At 45.2% G+C, this 22,346-nt stretch overlaps 4 protein-coding genes and 1 long non-coding RNA gene across 18 annotated transcripts; 2 read left to right on the forward strand and 3 right to left on the reverse strand.

Annotated features, from left to right (window-relative positions):
• Positions 1-20: 20 nt before the first annotated feature.
• On the reverse strand, positions 21-11,534 carry LOC148887494 (rac GTPase-activating protein 1). Of its 10 annotated transcripts, none has more exons than XM_089015639.1 (17): positions 11,349-11,486; positions 3,898-4,002; positions 3,623-3,825; positions 3,405-3,544; positions 3,262-3,331; positions 3,152-3,205; positions 2,613-2,711; positions 2,369-2,501; positions 2,209-2,297; positions 1,677-1,835; positions 1,509-1,604; positions 1,240-1,438; positions 1,071-1,176; positions 816-948; positions 627-729; positions 446-536; positions 25-376 (listed from the first exon to the last, which is right to left on the reverse strand). In XM_089015639.1, exons 2-17 carry the CDS (start codon positions 3,986-3,988, stop codon positions 328-330), a joined length of 1,815 nt encoding a protein of 604 aa, XP_088871765.1. In that variant the 5' UTR covers positions 3,989-4,002; positions 11,349-11,486; the 3' UTR covers positions 25-327. The 10 variants fall into 10 exon arrangements, with proteins under 10 accessions (XP_088871761.1, XP_088871759.1, XP_088871758.1 ...); XM_089015638.1 differs by having other exon boundaries at positions 3,898-3,941; positions 11,349-11,484; XM_089015640.1 differs by lacking the exon at positions 11,349-11,486 and adding an exon at positions 4,513-4,624 and having other exon boundaries at positions 3,898-3,992.
• jakmip3 (Janus kinase and microtubule interacting protein 3) lies at positions 4,702-11,312 on the forward strand. 3 transcript variants are annotated; one of them, XM_089015627.1, is made up of 23 exons: positions 4,702-4,810; positions 5,333-5,508; positions 5,586-5,828; positions 5,917-6,156; positions 6,311-6,475; positions 6,689-6,802; positions 6,991-7,146; positions 7,218-7,355; positions 7,445-7,480; positions 7,932-8,003; positions 8,097-8,201; positions 8,362-8,490; positions 8,574-8,657; positions 8,746-8,808; positions 8,881-8,979; positions 9,049-9,147; positions 9,219-9,272; positions 9,418-9,483; positions 9,551-9,619; positions 9,694-9,771; positions 9,829-10,062; positions 10,134-10,259; positions 10,361-11,312. In XM_089015627.1, the coding sequence occupies exons 2-22, from the start codon at positions 5,380-5,382 to the stop codon at positions 10,248-10,250; spliced, it is 2,490 nt and encodes an 829-aa protein (XP_088871753.1). In that variant the 5' UTR covers positions 4,702-4,810; positions 5,333-5,379; the 3' UTR covers positions 10,251-10,259; positions 10,361-11,312. The 3 variants fall into 3 exon arrangements, with proteins under 3 accessions (XP_088871753.1, XP_088871754.1, XP_088871755.1); XM_089015628.1 differs by having other exon boundaries at positions 4,714-4,843; XM_089015629.1 differs by lacking the exons at positions 4,702-4,810; positions 6,311-6,475 and having other exon boundaries at positions 5,375-5,508; positions 10,361-11,311.
• LOC148887496 (dihydropyrimidinase-related protein 2-like) lies at positions 11,422-15,268 on the forward strand. Its single transcript, XM_089015642.1, has 15 exons — positions 11,422-11,670; positions 11,940-12,028; positions 12,267-12,451; positions 12,526-12,690; positions 12,759-12,820; positions 12,946-13,026; positions 13,095-13,163; positions 13,236-13,356; positions 13,587-13,743; positions 13,811-13,952; positions 14,047-14,131; positions 14,218-14,303; positions 14,381-14,560; positions 14,665-14,818; positions 14,896-15,268. Exons 1-15 carry the CDS (start codon positions 11,422-11,424, stop codon positions 14,985-14,987), a joined length of 1,917 nt encoding a protein of 638 aa, XP_088871768.1. The 3' UTR covers positions 14,988-15,268.
• LOC148887497 (uncharacterized) lies at positions 12,631-13,681 on the reverse strand. The gene is made up of 4 exons (XR_016117577.1): positions 13,508-13,681; positions 13,155-13,416; positions 12,944-13,052; positions 12,631-12,786 (listed from the first exon to the last, which is right to left on the reverse strand). It is a non-coding gene; the product is annotated as an uncharacterized LOC148887497 (long non-coding RNA).
• Positions 14,687-22,095, reverse strand: prr35 (proline rich 35). Of its 3 annotated transcripts, none has more exons than XR_016117575.1 (7): positions 21,938-22,095; positions 21,132-21,188; positions 18,220-19,652; positions 16,933-18,112; positions 15,844-16,013; positions 14,894-14,952; positions 14,687-14,824 (listed from the first exon to the last, which is right to left on the reverse strand). XR_016117575.1 is itself a non-coding variant. In XM_089015631.1 (4 exons), exons 3-4 carry the CDS (start codon positions 19,512-19,514, stop codon positions 17,323-17,325), a joined length of 2,085 nt encoding a protein of 694 aa, XP_088871757.1. In that variant the 5' UTR covers positions 19,515-19,652; positions 21,132-21,188; positions 21,938-22,095; the 3' UTR covers positions 16,295-17,322. The 3 variants fall into 3 exon arrangements, 1 of the variants encoding a protein (XP_088871757.1); XR_016117574.1 differs by having other exon boundaries at positions 15,844-16,017; XM_089015631.1 differs by lacking the exons at positions 14,687-14,824; positions 14,894-14,952; positions 15,844-16,013 and having other exon boundaries at positions 16,295-18,112.
• Between the last annotated feature and the right edge of the window lie 251 nt (positions 22,096-22,346).

Consider the following 22,346-nt stretch of genomic DNA (forward strand, 5'->3'; position numbering starts at 1 on the left):
CTCGGAGTCAAGGAGGGATGGAAAAGGGGTTTGCCTTCTACAGCCCTAAAGGAAAATGACCTTACCTCCGGACACATTGCAGAAGCATTTTGCGAATTCCAACAATCATAAGAGAACTTCCAGAAAAGAAAAGAAAATTGGCACAACAATACACAAAGGATCAGGGGGGGGGGGGTATAGATCACACGTTAAAATCAGCAACATAATTAACAGCTTATATAAAAACAAAGAACAGCTTCATGCTTAATAAATTTCATTTATTATTTATTTCTTACAAAACAGTTTGAAAGGATACTAAATTTCTATGAAAGGCGGTTGAAGAAAGTTTCAGCTGGGAGACGTAAAAAACCTCCTGTTTGCCTCGGCAGCCCCAATTCTGAAAGAAGCATTTTTTTCTTTTAGAAATAAAATCATCCTGATACAATCAAATTGTTTTTCATCTTACTTTACGTTCCAAGTGTGACTTTCCATGGACGTCTTGCTGGGAGTGCCGTGATGGTTCAGCTCGGGCGACGTTAGCGGGTCAAAGAAAGGACCTGAAAACCAAGAAATAATTTCACCTTGCCACCACTGTCATTTTTTCTTCTAGAATGCAATGTGGTGCAATGTCACATGATTTGGCATACCCGTTCTTTCACCCCGGTTGCTGCGTTTATGAGAAGAGCCTCCCTGGATTCCGAGGACGTGCCTCCAGTAGTATTCAGGGACTGACAAGAAGCAACTAATCACCTGACAAGAATGAGAACATACTTCAACAACACATCTAGTGTGCCAAAGCGTGTACGCCGCATCAAATGGGCCAAAAGGTCGCTAACTTTGGGCTGAATAGTTGTGTCACGCATGATTGTTGTCGGCGATGGTTCCGACAGTCCATGTCCTACCAGGGTGGGTCCAAAAATCCGAGATAAATTATTCTGGCCCATCTGACAATGAGGACTCCGCATCACCCTGAAACAAGAACAATTTTTGCGTTTCTGAACAAAAATCTGCATGCATATTCTTTACAGGGCTTCTTAACAGTGTGTGGGACAAAAACAAACAAACAAAGTCTCAATAAAACAGACAATTACTTGTGGAGATGAAGCATGAGGAACGCCAGCGTGTCCCTGTTGGGCTTAGGCAGCTCCGAGATGGCCCGAACTATGGCGGCGGAACTTTCTTGTTCGTTGGTCATCTCTGTGAAGACACGGGGGGGTCACACGTTAAGACGCGGCGCCTAGGGTGAGGCCGCAGACGTACCTGCGGCGGCCATGAAGTTGCGGTGGAGTTTGAAAGTGACCAGCGGTTCTTTCAGCTTCCTCAGGAAGTCTTTGAGGACACCGCAAACCACGTGAATATCCAAAACGTCACTCAATGGGAGTTGCGTTTTAACACCCATAAAGCGGTCTCGCAACTCCCTGACCTGACGCTCGTTACCAGGAACTCTGTAGAGGCCTCGCTGAAAGCAGAGCAGAAACAAAAGTGTTTGGACTCATCCCAATCACATAGAATAAGACAGCCAAGCTCACCTCATTTAGGCCTCTTTTTTCAATCTCTTTCACACACTCGACGACGAGCGCGGGAATACTGGGATGGCTCCTGGAACCAAAACCCTGCAGCGGGACCTGATGAACAGAGAAATGAACGCAGCTGCCGGCATTCCCCAAATGGCGGCAAAACGTCTCAAAAATTCCAACCATGCGCACTCCACTCGCAGCGGGGCTGGGGGCACAAGTCTCGCTACATTTCTGTTTGCACTCTGGATGAGAAACAATGCGACAGCTTCTGCACTTGAGTGCCATCTTGCCAAAGCGGAGCCTCTTGCCACATGGCAAACATATCTCAGGACGGATCACCTGGTGGAGGAGGTTGAGAGGCATTTTGTGAAAGTGGAGCAAATTCAACATTTTTTTTATACTCATTCACCGCCATTCATGAATTTAGTCGGGAATTGAAAATATGACGTAGAGAATGCCATTCCCGAATGTGTTCGGGTTTTGTTTGTTCTTGTTTGGGTGCTGATAAAGCCCTGGCCATGGCAACGAGTTTCTCCTTTCCACAAGGAGGCCGGATTTCGAATGTTGAATATTTATGTATTCCTAAAACTCAATATTTCGTGGGTCCTAAAATTCAAGTGACAATGACAAAACCCCTGTCATTAGAGTGGGACTCATATTTGCACATGTGTGGCAGTGAATGAGTTAATAGGAAACCAGAGGACTCTCATACCGTCTTGGACACAAAATCATGCTTGGGACATGTTTCCATCTGCAATTGAGCTGCATTGGGATCACTCAGAAACCCCACAGGCGTTTGATCTACATAAGGACAACCAACGATGAAATTGACCCTTCCACAGCCAAGGTCATGACACTTTCTGACAACCAACCTCTGCCACTGTCAGGAAGATCAGATTCCTGCATGGGCTCTTCAGGTCTCTCTTGGGTGTTTGTCCCCACCTTGTGAACAGGAACCCCAGTTTCGGGGGTCATCATTAATCCCTGCACGATGGTCTCCACCTCCTGAGATGAAAACAAGGCAAAATCTTCACATTCCGATTCTGACAAGACTGTCTGAAGCTTCCCAGTCAGTGTAAAGACTGACATCCCAGAATGTGTTACCAAATTTCTCACCTCATCCACAGTCTTCCGCTTCTGGACCTCAGTAGAAACATTCTCACTTTGCCCTGGGTTTCCGAGCGCAGCAGAACACGTTACAGCCATTGACGAACGCTATAGAAACAGCAAAATGATCCATTTTGGAAGCACAAGAATGTCCACGTGTGAGTTGCAGTGATTCCCATGAAATTATTTCATAGTTTGTGAGAAAATTATTTGATTGGTTACACAATTTTTTTTCACTGTGTCACTGCAAGCCATGATTATCTTTACTTCATGACACAGGGTGATGAAAAGGCCCCGTAGACTTGCTCACATTTTTGTTTTGCTGCCATTTTGATCTACTGCAGCACTTTCTAATGTGGTGTGCTTTATATTTGGAAAACTTTTATATATTTCTATATTATATTTGTAAAACTTGTCATGCATTGAAGGTGCGCCTTATACATGTATATGGAAAACATTTAAAAATACACCATTCTGACTTCACATCAGTGCAAATAACACGTGAGACACAGGGGGAAAAAAAACGGACGCGAACTCTGCTAGCTTACCCTCCTCTCTCGTGCCCGTGACCTCAAAGGTTTCAGCAAAGTCGTGTCCAGGACCTGAAAGCAAACAAAGCTCAAACCTTCAATTCCCTTTTGGAGAACAATGACCTCACCATGTCGTCATCCGTCCGATCGTAGCTTATGTCCGAGAGTAAGAAAGACGACTCGTCGATGGCAGACAACCTGGAACACAGACAGTTTTCAGGCAACAACCATACATGAGGAAACGGCGCTGGTCCTTTCTGCTGCCTTTTACCGTTTGCTGCTGTGGTTCAAAGTTTTATTTGCACCTTTGTGATCAAACTTGGCCAAAATAGATTTCTGCTCCTCGTTCAAACAAGCGCGGGATCTGCTGTCCTGAGTCAGGATGTCACAAATGAGCTGCATCTGCCTTTTCTGTCCACATCGAATACAAGATGGGTGAAAGATTACAGCTGGTGGACATGGTTTGTGGTGACTGTGTTGCAAACTCACCAGGTACTGATAATCCCCTTCCATCTTGAAACGTTTCCTCATCTCCACATCAAGCTGGTTGCGGGCATGCTTGAGTTTGACCTCCAAGGCAGCTTTGGCCAGGTCCGAATTAACCAGGAGCTCCTTGTACTTCTTCAGTTCCATCTCTGTGTGCTGCCATTGCTTCCTAACGGTCTCAAAGTTTTTCACCACCTTCATGAACTCTAGAAAACGACAAAGGATATGCATCACGGATGTTGTTTTTGTCTGGCTGCTGTGGTCATTTTCAGGCTCACCCAGTTGAGTGTTCATTGCATCTTCCGCCATTGCAATTCGTTGCCTGTAGAGCGATTGCAGCACTTTCATGATACGTTGAGACTCCGCCATCCTTCTGTAACACTCTTTTTGTCAAGGTGCGATCCTTCTTTTAGTCAGTAATGCTTTCTTGCACGGAAATGATTTTAATTTAACAACCAGTTTCTTTCTAATATAAGTTGGCAGACTCATTAACACATTAAGTCAAGTGAGTGATACCATCGCCTGGAAAAATATCTAGAACAAAGAGCTCAACCTGGCTATACTACTTGACGATGAGACCTGTTCAGACAACAAACAATTCACATTCGGGTGAAGGAACGCGACTTTCCAGGTGTGAAAACGCTTGCACGTCGCTATGGGTGTGACATAATTTTAGCAGGTACCCCAAATTGACAACTTTTGACGTAATTCGTTATTTTAAAAATGCTCACAGCCTACTTTTTGGCAAATCAGTACAACTAAGTCATGCATTTGAAACAACATGGAATCGATGTTTTGACAAACACGAATGCACACGGTGACTAAATGCTACAAACAGCATTTTCAGCAGTTTTGAACTGCACGTTTGCAAGTAAAAATAAACACAAACCCACCAGTTCTTTGCAGATTCTCGATGAAAACTACGTGAAAATTTGTCTTAAAACGCCCGTCATGAGAAACATGCGCTACAATACGAAAAAAAGTTGCAAAATTACTATGCTACCATGGCGGCGAATGTCCACTTGGGGGAGCCATTTGACGATTACGTCGAGGTACACGTCACATTTGAGGATGCTGGGACACGGAATATGACGACGAGGAGGAGGCAGGGAAAGATGACAGCAGCCGCAGAAGAGTGCCGACTCCCAAACAGCTGATAGCTAACTGCTACATGCACGCACACGCTCATTTGTACGTACTGATGGAACGTGGCTCAGATGTACAGTAGGTGACAAATCATATGCACAGCAGCTTTGTACGAATCGCTTCTGACCGCCTTGGCGGAAGGAAGCTAACACGCACGCACATATAAACAGGGTGCACTGTATGGGGAGTAATGACACGAGACAATGTTTGTGCACATGTGCAATTGAATGTAATGACATCTGTAGCATATTCATGGAATTACCATGGAAACAGTTGGATCAAATATTTTATTGTTACAGTATGATCGAGATGCAAGAATAGTTTTGAAAACATAAAAAGACAAAACAAAATGAAGTTATTGTAATGACAAGCACAAAACTACCTGCAGGAGGAGAATGAAAGTTGAGCCCGAGTCCATCTCAGAGCAGCTTCATGCAGATGATGTGATAAGCTTTATTTGTCTCACATTTGGTACATTTCTAATTCACAGCAGCCAAGTTATGCACCGGACAGTCGTCCTCTTGCTCAAGATCTTGAATCTTCCAGCATAATGTTGCGTGTTTCCAGGTACAAATGTAATATCTGACTGACAACGCGCAAGACTCCAGGAAGAGATGTCCAAACGAGTTCCAGGAGGGCGGGCCAAAGGTCATCCGGCAGAAGCCACTGCGCAAACCACGGATGATGAGCTGAGAGCCAAATTGCTCGGCATCCAGTTAGAACTGCAGCATGAGAAGAGCAAGGTGGAGTCCTCAACAAAGACGGCACATGTACATGTCGCGTCGTCCCGATTTCAAACGAGATGCGTCTGTGATGTCAGGTTAGCCGTCTGGAGAGAGAGAGGAGCCAGGAACTGCGGGAGGAGCACCACCGCGCCACCGTCGCCATGACGGAACTCAAAAGCAAACTCCATGAAGAGAAGCACAAAGAGTTAGCCATCACCAGGGAGTCGTTGCTACGCCAGCATGAGATGGAGCTGATGAGAGTGATCAAAATCAAAGACGGGGAAATCCAACGACTCAACGGTTTGGTCGTCACCCTGAGGGACAGTTCCATGGATAAGGTGATCCAGCTGATGCCCATCTGAAATTCTCCACCCTCACCGTAATCATCCGCAGTCTAATCCAGTGCGCCTTGTTGCCGTTCATCAGGTGAGGAGCGCTTTGCTGGCGGAGGTGGAGGAGACACGCAGGACTTGGGAGACGGAGCGATCTCGCCTCCAGCAAGAGCTTCAGGAGCAACGCGGCGCAAAGAGGAGCGCAGAAGAAGCTCTGGCAGTGGCCCACAAGGCCTGCCAGTCCAGAGTAGCCGAGCTCCGATCCGCTCATCACCAGCACCAGGAGGAACTGAGCAGAACAAAGCGAGAATGTGAAAGGGAAATCCGTCGACTGGTAGGCCCGATTTCCGCATCGAATGTGTCGTGTCCATCAGAGGGCTACGCCTGGCGGGGCTGCGTCTTGCTTTTAGGATATTCCGAATTCTGCCACAATGCTGGCATCGAAAATTGAGCGTGCCCAACGAAGCGCTACTTGTTTGTATGTCCAGATGGACGAGATCAAACTGAAGGACAGAGCGGTTAGTGTTTTGGATAAAGCACTGGGGCTGCAGGCTGGCCACGCACATCGCCTTCAGCTGCAGACTCAGGCTGCCGAACAGCAAATCGCAGCCCTGAGGGATGCCCAAAGAGTGGGGCTAAACTACCCTGGAAATGTTGGTAACACCACCACTAACAATCCTCTTCATTCAGAAAGCCCACCTTGGCTTGTGCCCACCAGATCACCATTTAGTCCCGCATCTTCAGCATGTGCATTTCGTCACGTTCCACCAATCAATCCTTGTCCCGCATTTCCGTGCTGTCATCATTGGGGAAAATTTTCGGCCTCCAAAATGTGAAGGGGAATTTGTCTGCATGTGTGCCTTAAGTCCCAGGAGGACCGAGACACGCGAAGGTTTCAACTGAAAATCGCCGAACTCAGCGCCGTCATCAGGAAGCTGGAGGATCGAAACGCCTTGCTGTCTGAAGAACGCAATGAACTGGTAATTTATTGGCGACATATATTCTGCAAAAAAAAAGAGCAATTCCATGCGGATGCCAGGAATGTTTCCCACTTAAAGAATAAAATTTCCTTCGTCCGTGGACATGGACCATAGCCTGATCTTCTCGTACGTAGTTCTGCATCTTTCACAAACTGTGCGTTGTGTTTCCCGTTCGGTGTGACTTGCAGCTGAAGCGTCTGAGAGAAACAGAAAGTCAGTTTCTTCCACTTCTGGACAAAAACAAACGTCTGAGTAGAAAGAACGAGGAGCTGTCACTCATGCTGTGTCGTCTTGAAAACAAACTCTGCTTCGTCACGCAGGAGAACATGGAGATGGCAACCATGGTAACTGAGCGTCCTGTAACGTAAAAAGCTTACATCTGATCACGGAAAGTTGTGTTTGTCGCTATCCACAGAGAAGGCCAAGTTCGCTCAATGACCTGGACCGCAGCAACCCTGGTGGTTACCATGGTTACAGCCAGGAGGATAGTGAAATGGAATTTCTGCGGCTTCAAGTTCTGGAGCAGCAGCACATCATAGATGACTTGTCCAAGGTCCTCCTACTCCTTGATATAGATCACCACAATTATTAACACATTGTTGATGTCCAGGAACGTTGATAGTAGTTTCAAATGTTTTTCAGGCTCTGGAAACGGGAGGTTACGTCAAAAACGTCATTGTGAGTTTCGTTTGCGTGTTGCGTCTCAACGATGCAGACTCTGAAACATGCAAAACAATCTGACTTGTGGTATTTCGATTGGATTAGCCTTTATTTTACATTTCACAGTAGCAAAGTGATGAAAGCAAAGTAAGAGGAAAGGAAAGAAAGAAGTAGAAAAACAAAATACAGGACCTGCAATACAGGCAGCCACTGCCGCGGTGCCATCTTGGAGTCAAAACAACATCAAAAAAACTCACTAACAAATAATGTGCCACAACACAAAAGACAGTCATTCAATCTTCAGCACTTTCTGCATCTTCTTTGTTGTATGAAGCAGTTGTAGATGAAAGAGGAGAGGATGAAAGCATCCTTTTCACCAGTGGATCAGGGTTCGTGAGAGCACTTTCTGACAGCTGCCAACTCGGGTGCCATCGAGGACTTCTATTTTGTTTTTTATTTGTGTCAACAGGAACGAGATTTATTATTCCGTTACAGACGCCAAGAATCACTCAGGAGGAAACGAACGATGAGGTCCTGCAGGGTAAGTCCATTTTCTGCTTGTTGGTTTGCAATTTCATTTTGTTATACACATATAAGATAGCATAAAGAGATTTTCGCCCATGCATGTCTGAAGGTCATAGAAACGTTTTATGGCTACGATGAAGATGTTTCCGTGGACTCTGATGGATCGTCCTTGTCTTTTCACACCGACAAAACTCCTGACACGGAACCAGAAGAGGTAACCGTTTGTATATTGCGGCCCCTTTTCCCCCCCGTTCACATGTTTTGACATCAGCAGATGTCCATCTTCAGCCACGTGTTGGTCTCCTGTTTCAGTCGATGTTTTGCGTTAGAAGTGGCTTATTCAGGATGGACTGATTCTGGCAGTCGTGTCGTAGGTGTGTGTTCGTGAGGAGGCGGAGCTTCGATATTGCCAGTTGACGCAGGAGTATCAAGCGTTGCAGCGAGCTTACGCTCTGCTAACAGAGACGAGCGGCGGCAACTACGACGCGGAGAAGGAGATCAAGGTGATGTCACCCTTTCTTGCTTACTTCTAGGTTCCATTTTCTTTTTCATAGAAGGGTCAATAGTGGTTCCTCCTCCTTTTCAGACCAGAGAACAACTAATGGCTGAACTCAGTCAATATCAAACCAGAGTTGCCGATCTGGAGTCGGCGTTGAAACAACAAGGACTGGTATGCTCGCGTGCTCAGTCCTGCTATGCGGGATCTTGCATTTTGCTTTGTCCCAGTAGGATTATTCACGATGACCATCATCTTCTAGGATGTGGCGTGGGTGGAGGAGAAGCAGTTGTTGTGTCAGAGGAACCAGCAGTTGGTAGAAAAGGTGATCTAGGGAAAAAAAAACTCACAAAATCCCTGCAAGCACCCGAAGATGATGTCCTCCATTTTTTTTCAGGTGAGGCAGATGGAAGCGGAAGAAATGCTTCTGAAAAACGACATCCAGGACATCAGGGACCAAAATGAGCTCCTTGAATTCCGGATTTTAGAGCTGGAGGTGATAAGTAAGCCCTGGAGTATAAGCTTGACACTCGACGACATGTGACAGATCCTCATTTGTGTTCAGGAGAGAGAGTGGCGCTCCCCGGTGATGAAATTTCAACAAGTCCATTTCCCAGACTGCCTCAGTCATTTGCAGATCTACTGCGAGGCGGAGGGAGTGACGGTACGTCAACGCATCCCAGTACACTTGCTTTTTCCACATGAGAGCTGCTCTCAGCTCGTCTGTTCCTCCAGGACATCATGATCAGTGATCTGATGAAGAAGTTAGACATCCTCGGCGATAACGGCGTAAGTGTATGTTGAAACTTATTTCGAATCCAACGAGCTGATTCCCTTCGCCACTCTGTGTGGATCCATTTTGCTCAACAAATCAGTTTGCTACGGGTTGTGGGTATAAACTGATGGAAGCTTCCGCATGCCTGCTCTCATGCAGAATCTCACCAATGAAGAGCAGGTGGTTGTGATTCATGCCAGGACCGTACTCACCCTGGCTGAGAAGGTAATGTGCACGCTCACACTTTCTGATCAGGTGATAGCGCCAGGCTAATGATTATTCCCTTTGTCAGTGGTTGGAATCCATTGAGGTGACCAAGTCAGCACTTCAGCAGAAGATGCTGGACATTGAAAGCGAGAAGGTAGACAGGAGACATCAGCCAAGAGGAAGCGAAGAGACTTTACATCAACCACGTCTGTTTGCTTCTGTGTGTAGGATTTGTTCTGCAAGCAAAAGGGCTACCTGGACGAAGAGCTGGACTTCAGGAAGCGTTCCATGGATCAGGCTCACAAGGTAAGCCACAGTCAATTCTCCCAGATGGATTGTTGACGGACAAGCATTGTCGCGCAGAGAATCCTGGAGTTGGAGGCAATGCTGTACGAGGCACTAACACAACAGGAAGAGTCCAGAATGGACGGAGAAAAGGTGAGCGGCGGTCATGTGAACGACGTGCTGACGGACGACCAGAGGGAGGAGCTGAGGAGCTCCATGGATCAATGGAAACGAGCCGTGATGTGTGAGTTGAGGGAGCGAGACGCTCAAATCCTTAAAGAGAGGATGGATCTGCTCCAAGTCATGCAGCAGGTAAGAAACGACAGGGTGCTCGGCAGATCCTTGCGATGCCGAGTCAACAACTTTCGATGTCTCCATGATAGCGGAACAAAGAGTTGGAGCAAATAATCGAAGCTCAAAAGCGACAAATAAAAGAATTGGAGGAGAAGTTTCTCTTTCTCTTCTTATTCTTCTCATTGGCCTTCATTCTGTGGTCCTAACCTCGTCCGGTGAGTTCAAATACCCAAGTTGACATTCGAATGGGGGACATTCGTTTCCGGTGCTTGCTCCATTTGATTTTTCTTGTTTGATTTGCGGTTTGTCTTCACAGCCGATGGCAACTTTGGTCCCCCGAGGGCTGAGATTCAGGGTGCCGTCATTTGGTGTCTTGCGCGAAGACACCGCAGCCGTTGGTCCGGGGAATGTTGGAGATGGGTGGTCCATTTCCACATCCTCCTTTGCTCGATCGGTCCACACCTGAGGAAGCTGACATATCTGTTTATGCCCAAACACTCCTCTGCCAGTCGACAACTCAAACCAAATGAAGGGGTGAAAACATTCAGCTGTAGGTCTGGCTTTTGCCTTTTAGTATCGGGCGTCCTGCAACTGAACACTCAGTCACCCCGAGACCAGTTGACCTCAATGTCCCACAACACCTGTGTGCTGATTTCTGCAGCAGGCGATGAAGGTTTCTACTGCCTTTTGTCTCAGATGTCAAAAGAACTATTTTATCCATTTGCAGAAATCTGTTGTGGACATTGTTTTAAAAGGTGCAAAATAAATCGTCTGAGAACAGCACACGTGAAATCCTTTTTTTCCTTCGAAATATCTAATATTTAATAATAAAAAACAGTATTGTTTCCCTCTAAAGTGTATTGTTAAAAAGCTGTCGTGAATAGTATGGACGGAGTGGATTTGACAGGAATAGAAATCCAGTTCAGAACGTCAGTATGGGCGCTGATGTGAGTGCAGTGGAGCCGCAAAGTCACATGACGTCACCTCTTTGTCTATAGACACTTTGGTTTTCTTCGTGAGGTCATGTGACATGCGTGCTGTCATCTACTGAAACGTGTGAGGTACAGTAAGTGTAGTGATTTCAGGTTCAGGAAATGTTTAATTATTAGATTTTTTGTACGTGTCTTACTGTGCTATTATTTGCGGGAATCGAATCAATAGAGATTCGGCACAATGGTGTCTCAATGGCGTATTTAGAGATGAACTCAGTTGAGTGAAATGGCCTCGATCAGTGGCTTTTTCCCCTTGACTGCTCTGCCTCCTCCCTTCGCGTTGGTTTTAGGTCAAATGTCCCCACCACTCACCTCATTTCTTGCCTTTCAGCAGTCGCCTCGTCGTCTCGCTTTTTCAGTCGCATCTCTTCTTAGTGGTGGTGAGATGTCAGAAAGAAGAATCTCCCAGGACGATGACTGCGCTTCACTGCTGTCCAAGCTGGGCTCAGACTCTCCTCGGCCTAGGATGAAATACGGCGGAATGTTTTGCAGCGTGGAAGGAGCTTTTGAAAACAAAACGCTAAACTTTGAGTCGTTCAGCCCGCAGACGCCGCGACGACGAATGTCTCGTGTCGCAGAAGACCCACCTAAGGGAGGTGGCCTGATTACAGCATTCTCCGCTGGACGTGTCCAAGTACGAGGAAAGGCTTCAAAAGAGTTGATAAAATTGTTCACAATGCAAGATAATATATCGGAATGAAAACAACTTCACTTTTCTGACAGTCATCGAAACAAGCGGACATGATTTGATGTCAACATCAGTGGAAATATTAAATGAAATCAAAATATGAATGACTTGAATTTGGAGGGTTGTGTGGGAGTGTTCCAGTTTACAGGAACATTTGAAGATGCGATTGAGTGTGTATTCCAATTTGTCGGCACATGTTTATTGTCTGTTTCCAGGACCATCGCCTGATCATAAAAGGAGGAAAGATCGTGAATGACGACCATTCGTTTCATGCAGATGTTTACATCGAGGATGGAACGATCAAGTATCTAACTTTTATTTCAACGATCAAAAAGTGATTTGTCCTTGTGTCGTGTCTTAAAACTAGCATGTTCTCATTTGAATTTGGTGTCGCTGAAATGAAAGAGTACCCAGTCACTAGTTCACGGTCGTCTTGATAGCTGCCGGTCAAGAATCGGGGCTATTACTGTATCGCGCTCCTCCAGCATGTCAACTGCAGGCACGACATGTCCAGGTGATGTGCGCTCATTTTCCCTGCACAGACAAATTGGGGAGAATTTGATGGTGCCTGCAGGTGTTAGGACAGTGGACGCCCGAGGTCACTTGGTCATCCCTGGAGGCATCGACGCCAACACCAACCTGCGTGCCTCCCAGAAAGGCCTGAACCCCTCCGACGATTTCTATCAGGGGACCCGAGCGGCTCTGGCCGGTGGAACCACCATGATCAGTCAGCAAAGGCCTACGTCATTCGCACGTTTCCCCAAATGTTGGCAGCACCTCCACTCGCGTTTCTCTTAACAGTTGATCACGTGCTGGCCGAGCCGGGGACGAGTTTGCTGTTGGCGTTTGAGGAATGGATGGATGTGGCCTGCCAAACAGCCTGCTGTGACTTTTCCTTCCACGTGGATGTCACACGCTGGCATGATGGAGTTGGCGAGGAGCTGGAGATTCTTGTCAAAGATAGAGGTTGTGCTGAGGGCGTGGCGAGATTGCTAAATGATCATTTCAGGTTGATGAGAATATTTGCCTTGCAGGTGTAAACTCATTCCTGTTTTTTATGACCTACAAAGACACATATCAGAGTACCGATTCACAGGTAGAACACCCCCCAACCCTTTTTTTATTAATTGTAACATGTGCCATTGTTATAAATACAATACTGATGTAACTCAGTGGTGCCCGTTGGACTAACGCTGCGTCCTTTTGGTTGTTTACTCACAGCTTTATGAGGCTTTTAGTGTCCTGAGGGATTTGGGAGCAGTCGCCTTGGTCCATGCTGAGAATGGTGATATCATCGCTCAGGTAAATTTCAATTAGCTTTCTGATATCTATTCCAGGGGGTATCGAAAAAGGGTTGTGTTATATTTCAGAGGCAAAAGACGGTGCTCAGTCTTGGTATCACCGGACCGGAAGGACATGTCTTTTCTCACCCAGAAGAGGTTCAGTTCATTCTTCGAGTCAAATAAAAGATCTCGAAAGAAAACTGAGGCGTCATCACATTCTGTTTACAGGCGCAGGCCGAGGCAGTCCATCGAGCCGTTACGATTGCAAAACGAGCAAACTGTCCACTTTATGTGACGAAGGTGATGAGCAAATCTGCTGCTGATGTGATCTCCAAGGCCAGGAAGAAAGGTTACCCATGTTTCCTCCTTCCAATTTTGCACTAACAAGATTTTACAGGATTCGTAAAAGCTGTTGTACAAAAACAAACAAAAAAAAGACACTAAGACTTGTATTTGACCAAAAGCAGGCTGTAAAACAAGGAGGGGAAATGTAGACAGACCTAAATTGAGAATAGAATATGAAGCCTTTTTGGACCACTTGTTTCTTCTGGTGAATTAATCCCGTGTATCTTTGGGCAGGGATCGTGGTCTACGGGGAGCCAATCACGGCCAGTTTAGCAGTGGACGGCTCCCAGTACTGGTCCAAAGACTGGGCTACAGCGGCGGCCCTTGTTATGAGTCCACCCCTCAATCCCGATCCTTCAACTCCACGCTATCTAAGCTCTCTCCTGGCGTGGTTAGTGTTGTTTGGATGACCACACACATATCTTGTCGTGATTAGTGAAATGTATGCTTTTTTGTAGCGGTGACCTACAGGTGACTTCAAGTGCTCAAGCTAGCTTCTGCACGGCACAGAAGGCCGTGGGTAAAGATGACTTTACTCTCATCCCAGAGGGAACCAATGGAATTGAGGAGAGGATGTCTGTGGTGTGGGACAGAATCGTGGTACGTGATACTTGGTCCAACTTGTTTTTTTTTCTTCTTTTGTCTGTTTGGAGCAAAAATGTTGTTAATAAAATTGTCAATACATTTGTTGTAGTGTCTGGGTATGATTGATGAAAATGAGTTTGTAGCCCTGACAAGTACAAATGCTGCAAAACTCTTCAACCTTTACCCTCGCAAAGGTAACGCCTCTGTCATCAAGTTTTACCTGTAAAAAACAAAACAAAAAGAAAAATCTGTTAATGTCTTGTTCTATATTTACAAACAGGACGAATCGCTGTTGGATCAGATGCTGACATTGTTGTTTGGAACCCAAAAGACACCAAAACTGTCTCTGCTAAAACACACAACTTGGTAACAAATTTCGTCTCATCAAAAGTCTCGTCTAGTTTCGTTCAGCCAAAAAGCCAACTACATTCTGCTTCCGGCAGACAATTGAACGAAACATCTTTGAGGGTTTGGAGTTTCGAGGCGTCCCCTCGGTGGTGATCGCAGGTGGTCGAGTTGTTCTGGAGGATGGAAAACTCACCGTAACGCAAGGTTCCACACGCTTCATTCCAAGGAAAACGTTCCCTGATCAAGCATACCGCAGGATCAGAGCTCGCAGCAAGGTAACCCGACTCTGGAAGTGAAGCAAGGTCACAAAACATCATTAGTTATTTTGTAATTTATTAAACAGGCAAACAAATATGTGACTTATCATTTTTTTCCTCAGGTAGCTGAGAATCAAAGTGTACCTCGTGGACTTTACGATGGACCAGTCCACAATGTCATGACAACGAACAAATTGATGACGAAGAAAGCAACTCCTCGTCTTCAAATCCAAACTGGCCCCCGAAACCTCCACCAATCAGGCTTCACTTTGGCGGGTAAAACTATGAAGCAGTTTTTTCTCTTCGAATTTGTGATTTGTGGAAATCATCAGATAGTGTTTTGTTACTCACAGGAACTCAGATTGATGACCACGTTCCTCGGCGGCCGGCTCAAAGGATTGTGGCACCACCTGGAGGACGATCAAACATTACTTCACTTTCATAAAAAATATTGTTTAATAAACAGCAAGTAATCTGGCTTCAAGTGGACAAGCATGCAGTCAGTCGACAAGTCCAAACAAATGACGTTTTAATTCGCCATGAGTTTACACTCCCTTCACGATCCCCTTTATCAACATTGGACGCCGTTGTTATACCTAGTTGCTCCTCAGTTCTTTCATACTAATGGGAAATAACTCAATTGTAGTAAACCAGTAGCAATAAAAATCCCAATAACACAAAAGTGATTTTCTCTTCTCCTTTTATGCTGTTAAATAAATTCCGTAATCCTTTTTTTCAGGTGGTTAGCGCGGTGGGAAAATGAGCCTCTTAGTCAGGTCAAGTGCTCGCGTGCTGTCATTGGAGCTGCGAAGCAATACAATAGGGAAGATAAACTTTGAAAATTGGCAAAAACGTTACATTGACATGGCACTTTTTGAATAGCAAGTTGACGGGACCTTCCTGGATTTGATTATTAAATGAGTGGACAGATAATTAAACAAATAAACATAAGTCATCCAACAGCTCGTGCTCTAAAAGGAAAGATAATTCGTTCCCACACCATAATGGTCTATGTTGCTCTCTAAAGTACCCCAAAATGAGGCGAAAAATGGAAAAGGGAGCCAACGTTAAAAAGCATTGAGAATGTAATAGCGGGGGCGTCTCCACCGGAAGGAGACAAATCCCCGTTGAAAGGAGGAAAGGTTTGTGTATTTAGATTTTGTCTGGAAATTTTAAACCAAAAATGTATTTAATCCATTATGGAATAATGTTGTAACATTGCAGAGTGTTGGGGAAAGAGTAAAGCTCTGTTAATACTTATTTTAAGGCCAGACTCGGGTTTCGTTGATATGACGGCTGACCTTTCACTTGGTGATGAAGAGGCCACAGGACGCAGCGCCGCTTCTTGTTGGATGTCCTGCGTTCTCCTCTTTTCTCCTGTCAATGTTGAACTCGGGGCTCATTGACCTTTGCAGGAGTGGATTCAGGTGACCCAGTGATTTAGCTTGAGGACCCGCTTGACTTTAAGGGTCTGTCTGGTTTCATAGAGGAGAATTTTGATAGACCTTAACTTGGACACTTCAATCGAGTCATCGTTGCACAGCAAGGCACACATTGAACATTAGAAAAATTGCAGCAAACAGCACCAAAGATTTTTCTATCCGTGTTAATCACACAGAGAGTTGCATAAGCTGTTTTTATGGTTACGGCAAAACTGCATTGAATACAAAAATATTTCTTTGGCACAATCAGCTGGCATGTTGCAACACTAAGAATTTATGACAAATTGTGTGGAGGACCTTCATTTATTTAGGCATAACTGACAAAAGTTTGACAGTAAATTTATAAATTCCATGTTAACACAAAATTGCACATGAAGTGTTTTAATTAGCACGTTTTTTCAATGTTTTTTTTTTCATTTTTTTTTGTGGGGGAGGTTTATTATTTATAGGTGGGCCACATTAAATTAATCACGATCTATTTGTCATTACTCTGAGATTAATACAGTGCTATTCAACACTTCCCACATTGAATAGACATTTTATTTGATTTCTTTTATTTTGTTTTATTCCAAGAAATGAGTGGACCATACAATATTTTCAGTGAACCTCTGCCACAATATTTATAAAACACAAAATAAGTATAAAATGCACACAAACTACTATCTTGTAGGCTTAATATCATTCCGATTAACAATTGAGAGCAAAATAAATGGACGGAATTTCTGTTCGTATTCTTTTAACCGGTCGTGTCCGACTTTTGCACCCTCCGTCATGAACAACGAGAGAACCCCCCCAGCACAAAACATAATACACCTGACGAAAATAGCAGAAAACAATGTCCTCTGGTCAATTTGAGGGATACGGCGTACCACTCCATAAATTATATGGCATATTAGTGTATTAAAATACTGAAATAAAAGTTTTTATCCAGTTCGAAAAGACGCTCACCTGGACATTAACGTCAAAAGAAAGATGACATCGTGAATGGCGGGGGGGAATTGTCAAAAGACAGGAAGTGCCGCATTAATTATTGAAGTAAGGGAACGCATAAAACAATTTTGTTCCATCTTTTGATAATGGCGGTTGTAGTAAAAGAACACGACCGGAGTTTATTATTCTACAGCTTTTGTGGAGCTATAAATCACCTCTTTTTTATTGGCATTGTTACATTCATATTATTAATTTGCATTTTGTGCGCATGTTAAATAAATATTGCTGAACGTCCTTGTGAATTTTTTTTTATGTTGTAGTAATACATGCCAACAAAAGTGAAGATACAATGTTTGTGTGTGTTTGAGTGCTTGTGAGATTGGCAAATTATGATTTGAATGACTGGGATTAAGTGTCTGTGGCCATTAAAGGGCTCTGGGGGCACTGCCCTTCCAGTCGCTGTATGGACGAGGGTCTTTTGGCTACTTGTACAGAAGGCGCCCTATCTGCAAACATTACGGGTCTGCCGTCAGGGCAGAGCAGCACGCTCGAGTCGGCTTCACACTTGGTGGTTCGGCTCGGCCACAAGGCCTCGGCGGTGCTGTGCCTGATGGCCAAGGCTCCCTGACTCAGAACTTGCGGGCTCACTACTGACGCTCTGTCTTTACTCAACTTGATCAGCATGTCCAATGACTGCTTATGAGTATCCAGCGAGCCCCTCATAGCTTTTCTTTCCTCTTCCTCCCTGTCCTCCTGCTCTTCTTCCTTCCCATCCGACACTGCGGTGTTGTCCTTCAGGCTGAGTTCCTTCGAGTCGGCGGGGACTCTCTTGAATGAAAGGTCCAAAGGACCGTCGCTTTGGCGAGCTGTTCTTTCCAGAGCTTGATGGATATGCGAGAGCTCATTTCGGATTTTGCTCAGGTGCTCCCAAAGGTGGTGCTGGACGGGGAGGTCCTCCTTCTCCAGGTGGGAGATGTTGCGCTCTGCTTCCTGATACTCCTGTAAGGCCTTTGAGAGGTCATTGAGGAGAGCAGCCACGGATTCCGAGGCACTGTCCCCGGTGAGGCGTGTGGTCATAAGGTCTTGGCTACTGTGTCCTCTGGTAGAAGCACGTAGAGATGATGCCTCAGGATTTGGACTCGTAAGATGATCAGTGTACAATTCCGATGACCTAGTTTTGGGGTGCAAATTCTGTGAACTGAAATGCAGAGAAATGTTCGCCTTACTAATCAAGCCAAGATCAAAAGAGTCATTTTTTAAATTTATCCGGTTTTCTTTGGGTATCATTTCAGTCATTTGACTTACCTTTGTTTGTCTGATGCCATATTGAGCGGAGAACTTGTCTGGATGTTCTTCAGAAACTCCAAAGCGAAGCCCGACGTCGGTTTCTTTTCCAGGGGAGCTTCGTGGTTCAGTAGGGCTCCACCCGGCCTCTTGAGGCCCCAATTAGTTTGACCTTCCTTGGGTGAAGCCTGGACTTTATCCCCCAGCCTGTCAGAGGAGCTCGCTTGAGGTGACGTCCGGCCGACAGGGGAAACCGTTGTGGCCCCAGGCCTCAAGGCAGGCACTTTCCACAGGTTAACTTTTGGCTGAAGACCAGATAAAGAAAACGTATCGGCAGTGTTTGCGGATGTTTTGTGTGCTTTATTTACGTTGCTCTGACTGGAGGCCAGTCCGAAGTTATGCTCACACAGGAACGGGTAGTAGAGCCGCGGGGGGATGAGAGTTCTGTCTGCATGACTGCCGGAGGCTGGATGAATCAACTGAGCGGCCGAAGCCAGGAACGGGAGCTGGGCGAGCTGTGCATGGCTTTGAGCGGCTGGCAGCGTCGAGTTCATGTAGGAGAAAAGACTCGGAACAATGGGGTAGCCCACCCCGAGAACCGAAAGATTGAGCCCGGCGGGGTCCTGGTAGTCCACCAGGTTTGGCGGGGGAGGATAACACGGGATGGAGTTGTTTATTCGGGCCTGACCGCCTTCGGATTTGGCCTTGCTGGCGGTAAGGAGGCGCCACTGGTCTGAGAGCAACCTGGGTGCTGTGATACAGTTTTTGGATAGGGTCTTGTTGTGTTTCAACTGGGCCTCCACTTCCACAGAGCGTGCTTGCAGGAGCTGGTCTTCCAGGGAGAGCATGTCGGCCATAAATAACTCGGAATCTGCTTTGCATTCTGAGGTGTCCTGTTTTTCAAACGGCTCTTTGACCAAAGTCTGCACTTCCTCTCCCTCTTCTCCCTGTCCCCGGTTTTCCCGATCTTCCGCTTCATCCTCCACACTTCTCTCCCGCACCTCCTCAGTTCGCGTTGCCCTCTGATCTTGGGCCTCTTTGCAGGCCCCACGCAGGCCCTGCTGGAACGGGTGCGGGACGTTGTTGCCCTTTTTGTAGGGCCAGTCGGACTCGATGAGCAGGGACAGGGAGTTCTTGCACAGGCTGTACTTCATGTGATTGTACAGGTGGGACTTCTCCATGCAGGTGAAGGGACACTGGAAGCATTTGTAGTTGTAGGGCTTTCCCCACGGACGAGGGATGTAGTGAGGCTTCTTGGGCTTGCGCTCTTTGTGTTTGCTGGCAGACGTCACTTTGCAAGTGTCGTCCTTGGACATGATTGGTCCTGATATTTCTGCCCGTTCCTGTTCAGGTTCGACTCATTTACCAGACCTGTTTGGTCGCTTAGAAGTTTTGGTGCTCATTTGGGTTATGTCCATCTGATTTCAGCGTGGTTGCAGACGTCCGGATGGAGCCTGTGAACAGATACAATATTTTTTTTAATGTGACATTTGACCTTTCATATCAACAAAGACACTGTCCAGGTACTCCGAGATGTGCTGTTTACCTTAGGTAAAGGTCAACTCACCACTAACCAAACTTGAGATTCTCACTGTACCTGCCATTCCTCATTTGTTCCACCAGAATACCAGGCTGGGGTGAGCGTAAGGGCTCGGGGGCAAATATGACATGACAGGGGGGAGGGGGTCTGTGCACCTGTGCAGGGTTAGGAATGGCCTCTAGTGTTTACGACCAGAAACCTTGAAGGCGAACTAGCAGGCAGAATGAGTCCAAGTTCGGGTTGCGGGTAGCGCTGGGCAAAAAAAAAAAAGAGAAGATGGTGGCACCGAAGGATGGAGGCTGGGTACTAATGAGGGCCTGGCGTCATTCCCGGGGGGCATAATTAGTGGTCGGACTGGGATCTGGGTCAAGACACGGTGCATAAGTTCAATAGATCTCCTGAACTAGGCCTCATTTTGTGAGTTGAGAATTTAAACATCAAATGTTATTTATATTTAATGGAAAGAAGGGGAAAAAATACCACGCAACTCTCATCATGAACAATAAAAGAAACTATTACCTTGTTCCACTTTAGGGAGGGCCCCGCGGTAAATGAGGATGCGAGGAGCCTCAGTTTAAAACACATTCAGCTGGAAGGGTTTTATTTCTTCAATATCCTCGGGTCATTCAAACATAAAAGAGTAAATTATTTAATTTTATTATTTTTGCTTTCAAATTGAGAGTCATTGAAACCAAATTGAAGGAACGTTTTGTGAGTGTCTGAGGATGGAATTTGGCCTTCCTGGAGTGGACAGATGCAACCATCTGGACTTTGTTATTTTTTTAAGAACTTATTTCAGTTGAATCAAAGCTTCCACTTTTAATGCAAGCATTATTTTTAATTATTATTATTGTAACTTATTTGACCATGCTTGTACTTTACTACACCATGTGAGTACTTTTGTCATCTCTGCCAGTAGATGCCATTGACTTTCGTTGCTCTGTCGGGGCCCGTTGACTAGTTCATCGACTGCCGTGTCTGCCTCGGGGGTCCCCTGCCACCCTCCTCCCGATTAAACTCATAATGGAGCCGAGCAGCTGCTGTTACCAAAAAAAAAAATCAATATATTTTTTTACAGTATAGTTTCCTCCTCTTCTGGCCAATATATGTGCATCACTCGTATTTGACTGTGCACTTTCAGGACCCCCTGCCGGCCCCCCTATCCCATATCCAAACCCTGCGGTCTTGTTTTGGGCTTTTAAAGCAGATGATCCAACAAGCTGAATCACTTGAACATCTATTGTTACAATTACGGACAGTGTAATCACACTAGAACCACTTTGGCATGCATCAGCGAACTCAAAAGTGACATCAAATGGGCCGGCATTGATGGGAGGTTGGGCGGGGGGGCGTCAATGTACATATTGATCCATGTGTTCATTGATTGAATTACCTTTTTTAAAATGATTTCGAGGACCGTGATTCGTCTTCCTCTAAGATCACACAAATCCTAGTGGAGAGAAGTAAAAATAATGATTAAGGATGAGTTTTGACAGTTGAAATTTCTCATTTTTATCCCCTCAAGTGCATGTCTAATTTTATAATTAGTAAAATAGGAACTATTATTAATATGACAAAAACATGTAAGTTAATTGTCAATAATTTAAAATACTATTTGGTTCCATTTTTTGAATCATACGTGTTAAAATAACATTTTAAATACATCTTCAATTATACTGTGTGTATTTCATCTATATAAATGAATACATATTTTTGTATATTTATCCCATCCACCCATCAATCCCAATTTACCAATTCATGATGCACACATTCATCACAGTTTAATTCAATTCATAAGATGAAACACATCATTGGCATCAAATAACACAAAAGTTCTCTACATAATTTGTTTCAGTACAAAAAGTGGAAAACAATAATAATCAATGAAATTATTATTTGATTATCATTTCTTGAAGTTTTCCTTTGAAAAGACGCAAACGGACACACACACACAAGTGCAAAGCGTTCCTCGTTCGCAACCACTTTTCTTCGTCCATGCAAGAATATTGAAAAAATAAATAAAATACAAAAAATAACATTATTAAATAAGCATACGGCCATAACTAATATATTGGAAATTGGTGATTCAGTTAAATTTGCAGAACAAAAGTTAATGACGCTTACCTTGATCCTTGCATGACCGCCTTTAAATAAAATAATATATGTATATCAACAATAAAACAAGTATATGGATCATACCTGCAATACAAGTGTGGGTCTTTAGGAGTCGAGGAACGCAGTTATTATCCCGGTGCTGTCTGTCTGCCTCTCGTCCGTCCCCGTACTCAAATGGGAGCACAGCAGGAGCGAGCGTGCACATTTATATTGACTAGGAGCGTCGCCCTCAGGCACTACAATAAAACAGCCACCCTACCCTACCCCACCCTGGCACCCACTTTTTTCCCTGCGACCACCTACACTTCCAAATGTGCTCTTTACCTTGCAGCCAAGTTGAACTAAAAGGTTACACCAGTGAGTGATGGCATCTTAATACCGGACGTCACTCTTAATTCAACCGCGATGAGGGGTGGCGGGTGTTTCTAATTGTTATTTTCCTCATCACGAATTCAATCATCGGTAGAGCATTTTAAACAAAATGGAGGGCCGA

This window comes from Hippocampus bargibanti, linkage group LG15 (assembly GCF_051943395.1).
Source record: "Hippocampus bargibanti isolate YZ-2025 linkage group LG15, ASM5194339v1, whole genome shotgun sequence".
In the NCBI taxonomy this organism is placed as follows: domain Eukaryota; kingdom Metazoa; phylum Chordata; class Actinopteri; order Syngnathiformes; family Syngnathidae; genus Hippocampus; species Hippocampus bargibanti.

Coding starts and splice junctions, on each gene's coding strand:
- jakmip3 (XM_089015627.1), top strand. CDS start 5,380: ATGTCCAAACGAGTTCCAGGAGGGCGGGCCAAAGGTCATCCGGCAGAA. Junction 9,620..9,693: donor TGGACATTGAAAGCGAGAAG/GTAGACAGGAGA, acceptor TTCTGTGTGTAG/GATTTGTTCTGCAAGCAAAA. Junction 9,772..9,828: donor CCATGGATCAGGCTCACAAG/GTAAGCCACAGT, acceptor ATTGTCGCGCAG/AGAATCCTGGAGTTGGAGGC.
- LOC148887494 (XM_089015633.1), bottom strand. CDS start 11,401: ATGCGACTGAAAAAGCGAGACGACGAGGCGACTGCTGAAAGGCAAGAA. Junction 3,826..3,897: donor TGCAATGAACACTCAACTGG/GTGAGCCTGAAA, acceptor GTCGTTTTCTAG/AGTTCATGAAGGTGGTGAAA. Junction 3,206..3,261: donor ATCGGACGGATGACGACATG/GTGAGGTCATTG, acceptor GTTTGCTTTCAG/GTCCTGGACACGACTTTGCT.
- LOC148887496 (XM_089015642.1), top strand. CDS start 11,422: ATGTCAGAAAGAAGAATCTCCCAGGACGATGACTGCGCTTCACTGCTG. Junction 13,164..13,235: donor TCTTTTCTCACCCAGAAGAG/GTTCAGTTCATT, acceptor TTCTGTTTACAG/GCGCAGGCCGAGGCAGTCCA. Junction 13,357..13,586: donor CTCCAAGGCCAGGAAGAAAG/GTTACCCATGTT, acceptor ATCTTTGGGCAG/GGATCGTGGTCTACGGGGAG.
- prr35 (XM_089015631.1), bottom strand. CDS start 19,514: ATGTCCAAGGACGACACTTGCAAAGTGACGTCTGCCAGCAAACACAAA. Junction 18,113..18,219: donor ATGGCATCAGACAAACAAAG/GTAAGTCAAATG, acceptor TCTGCATTTCAG/TTCACAGAATTTGCACCCCA.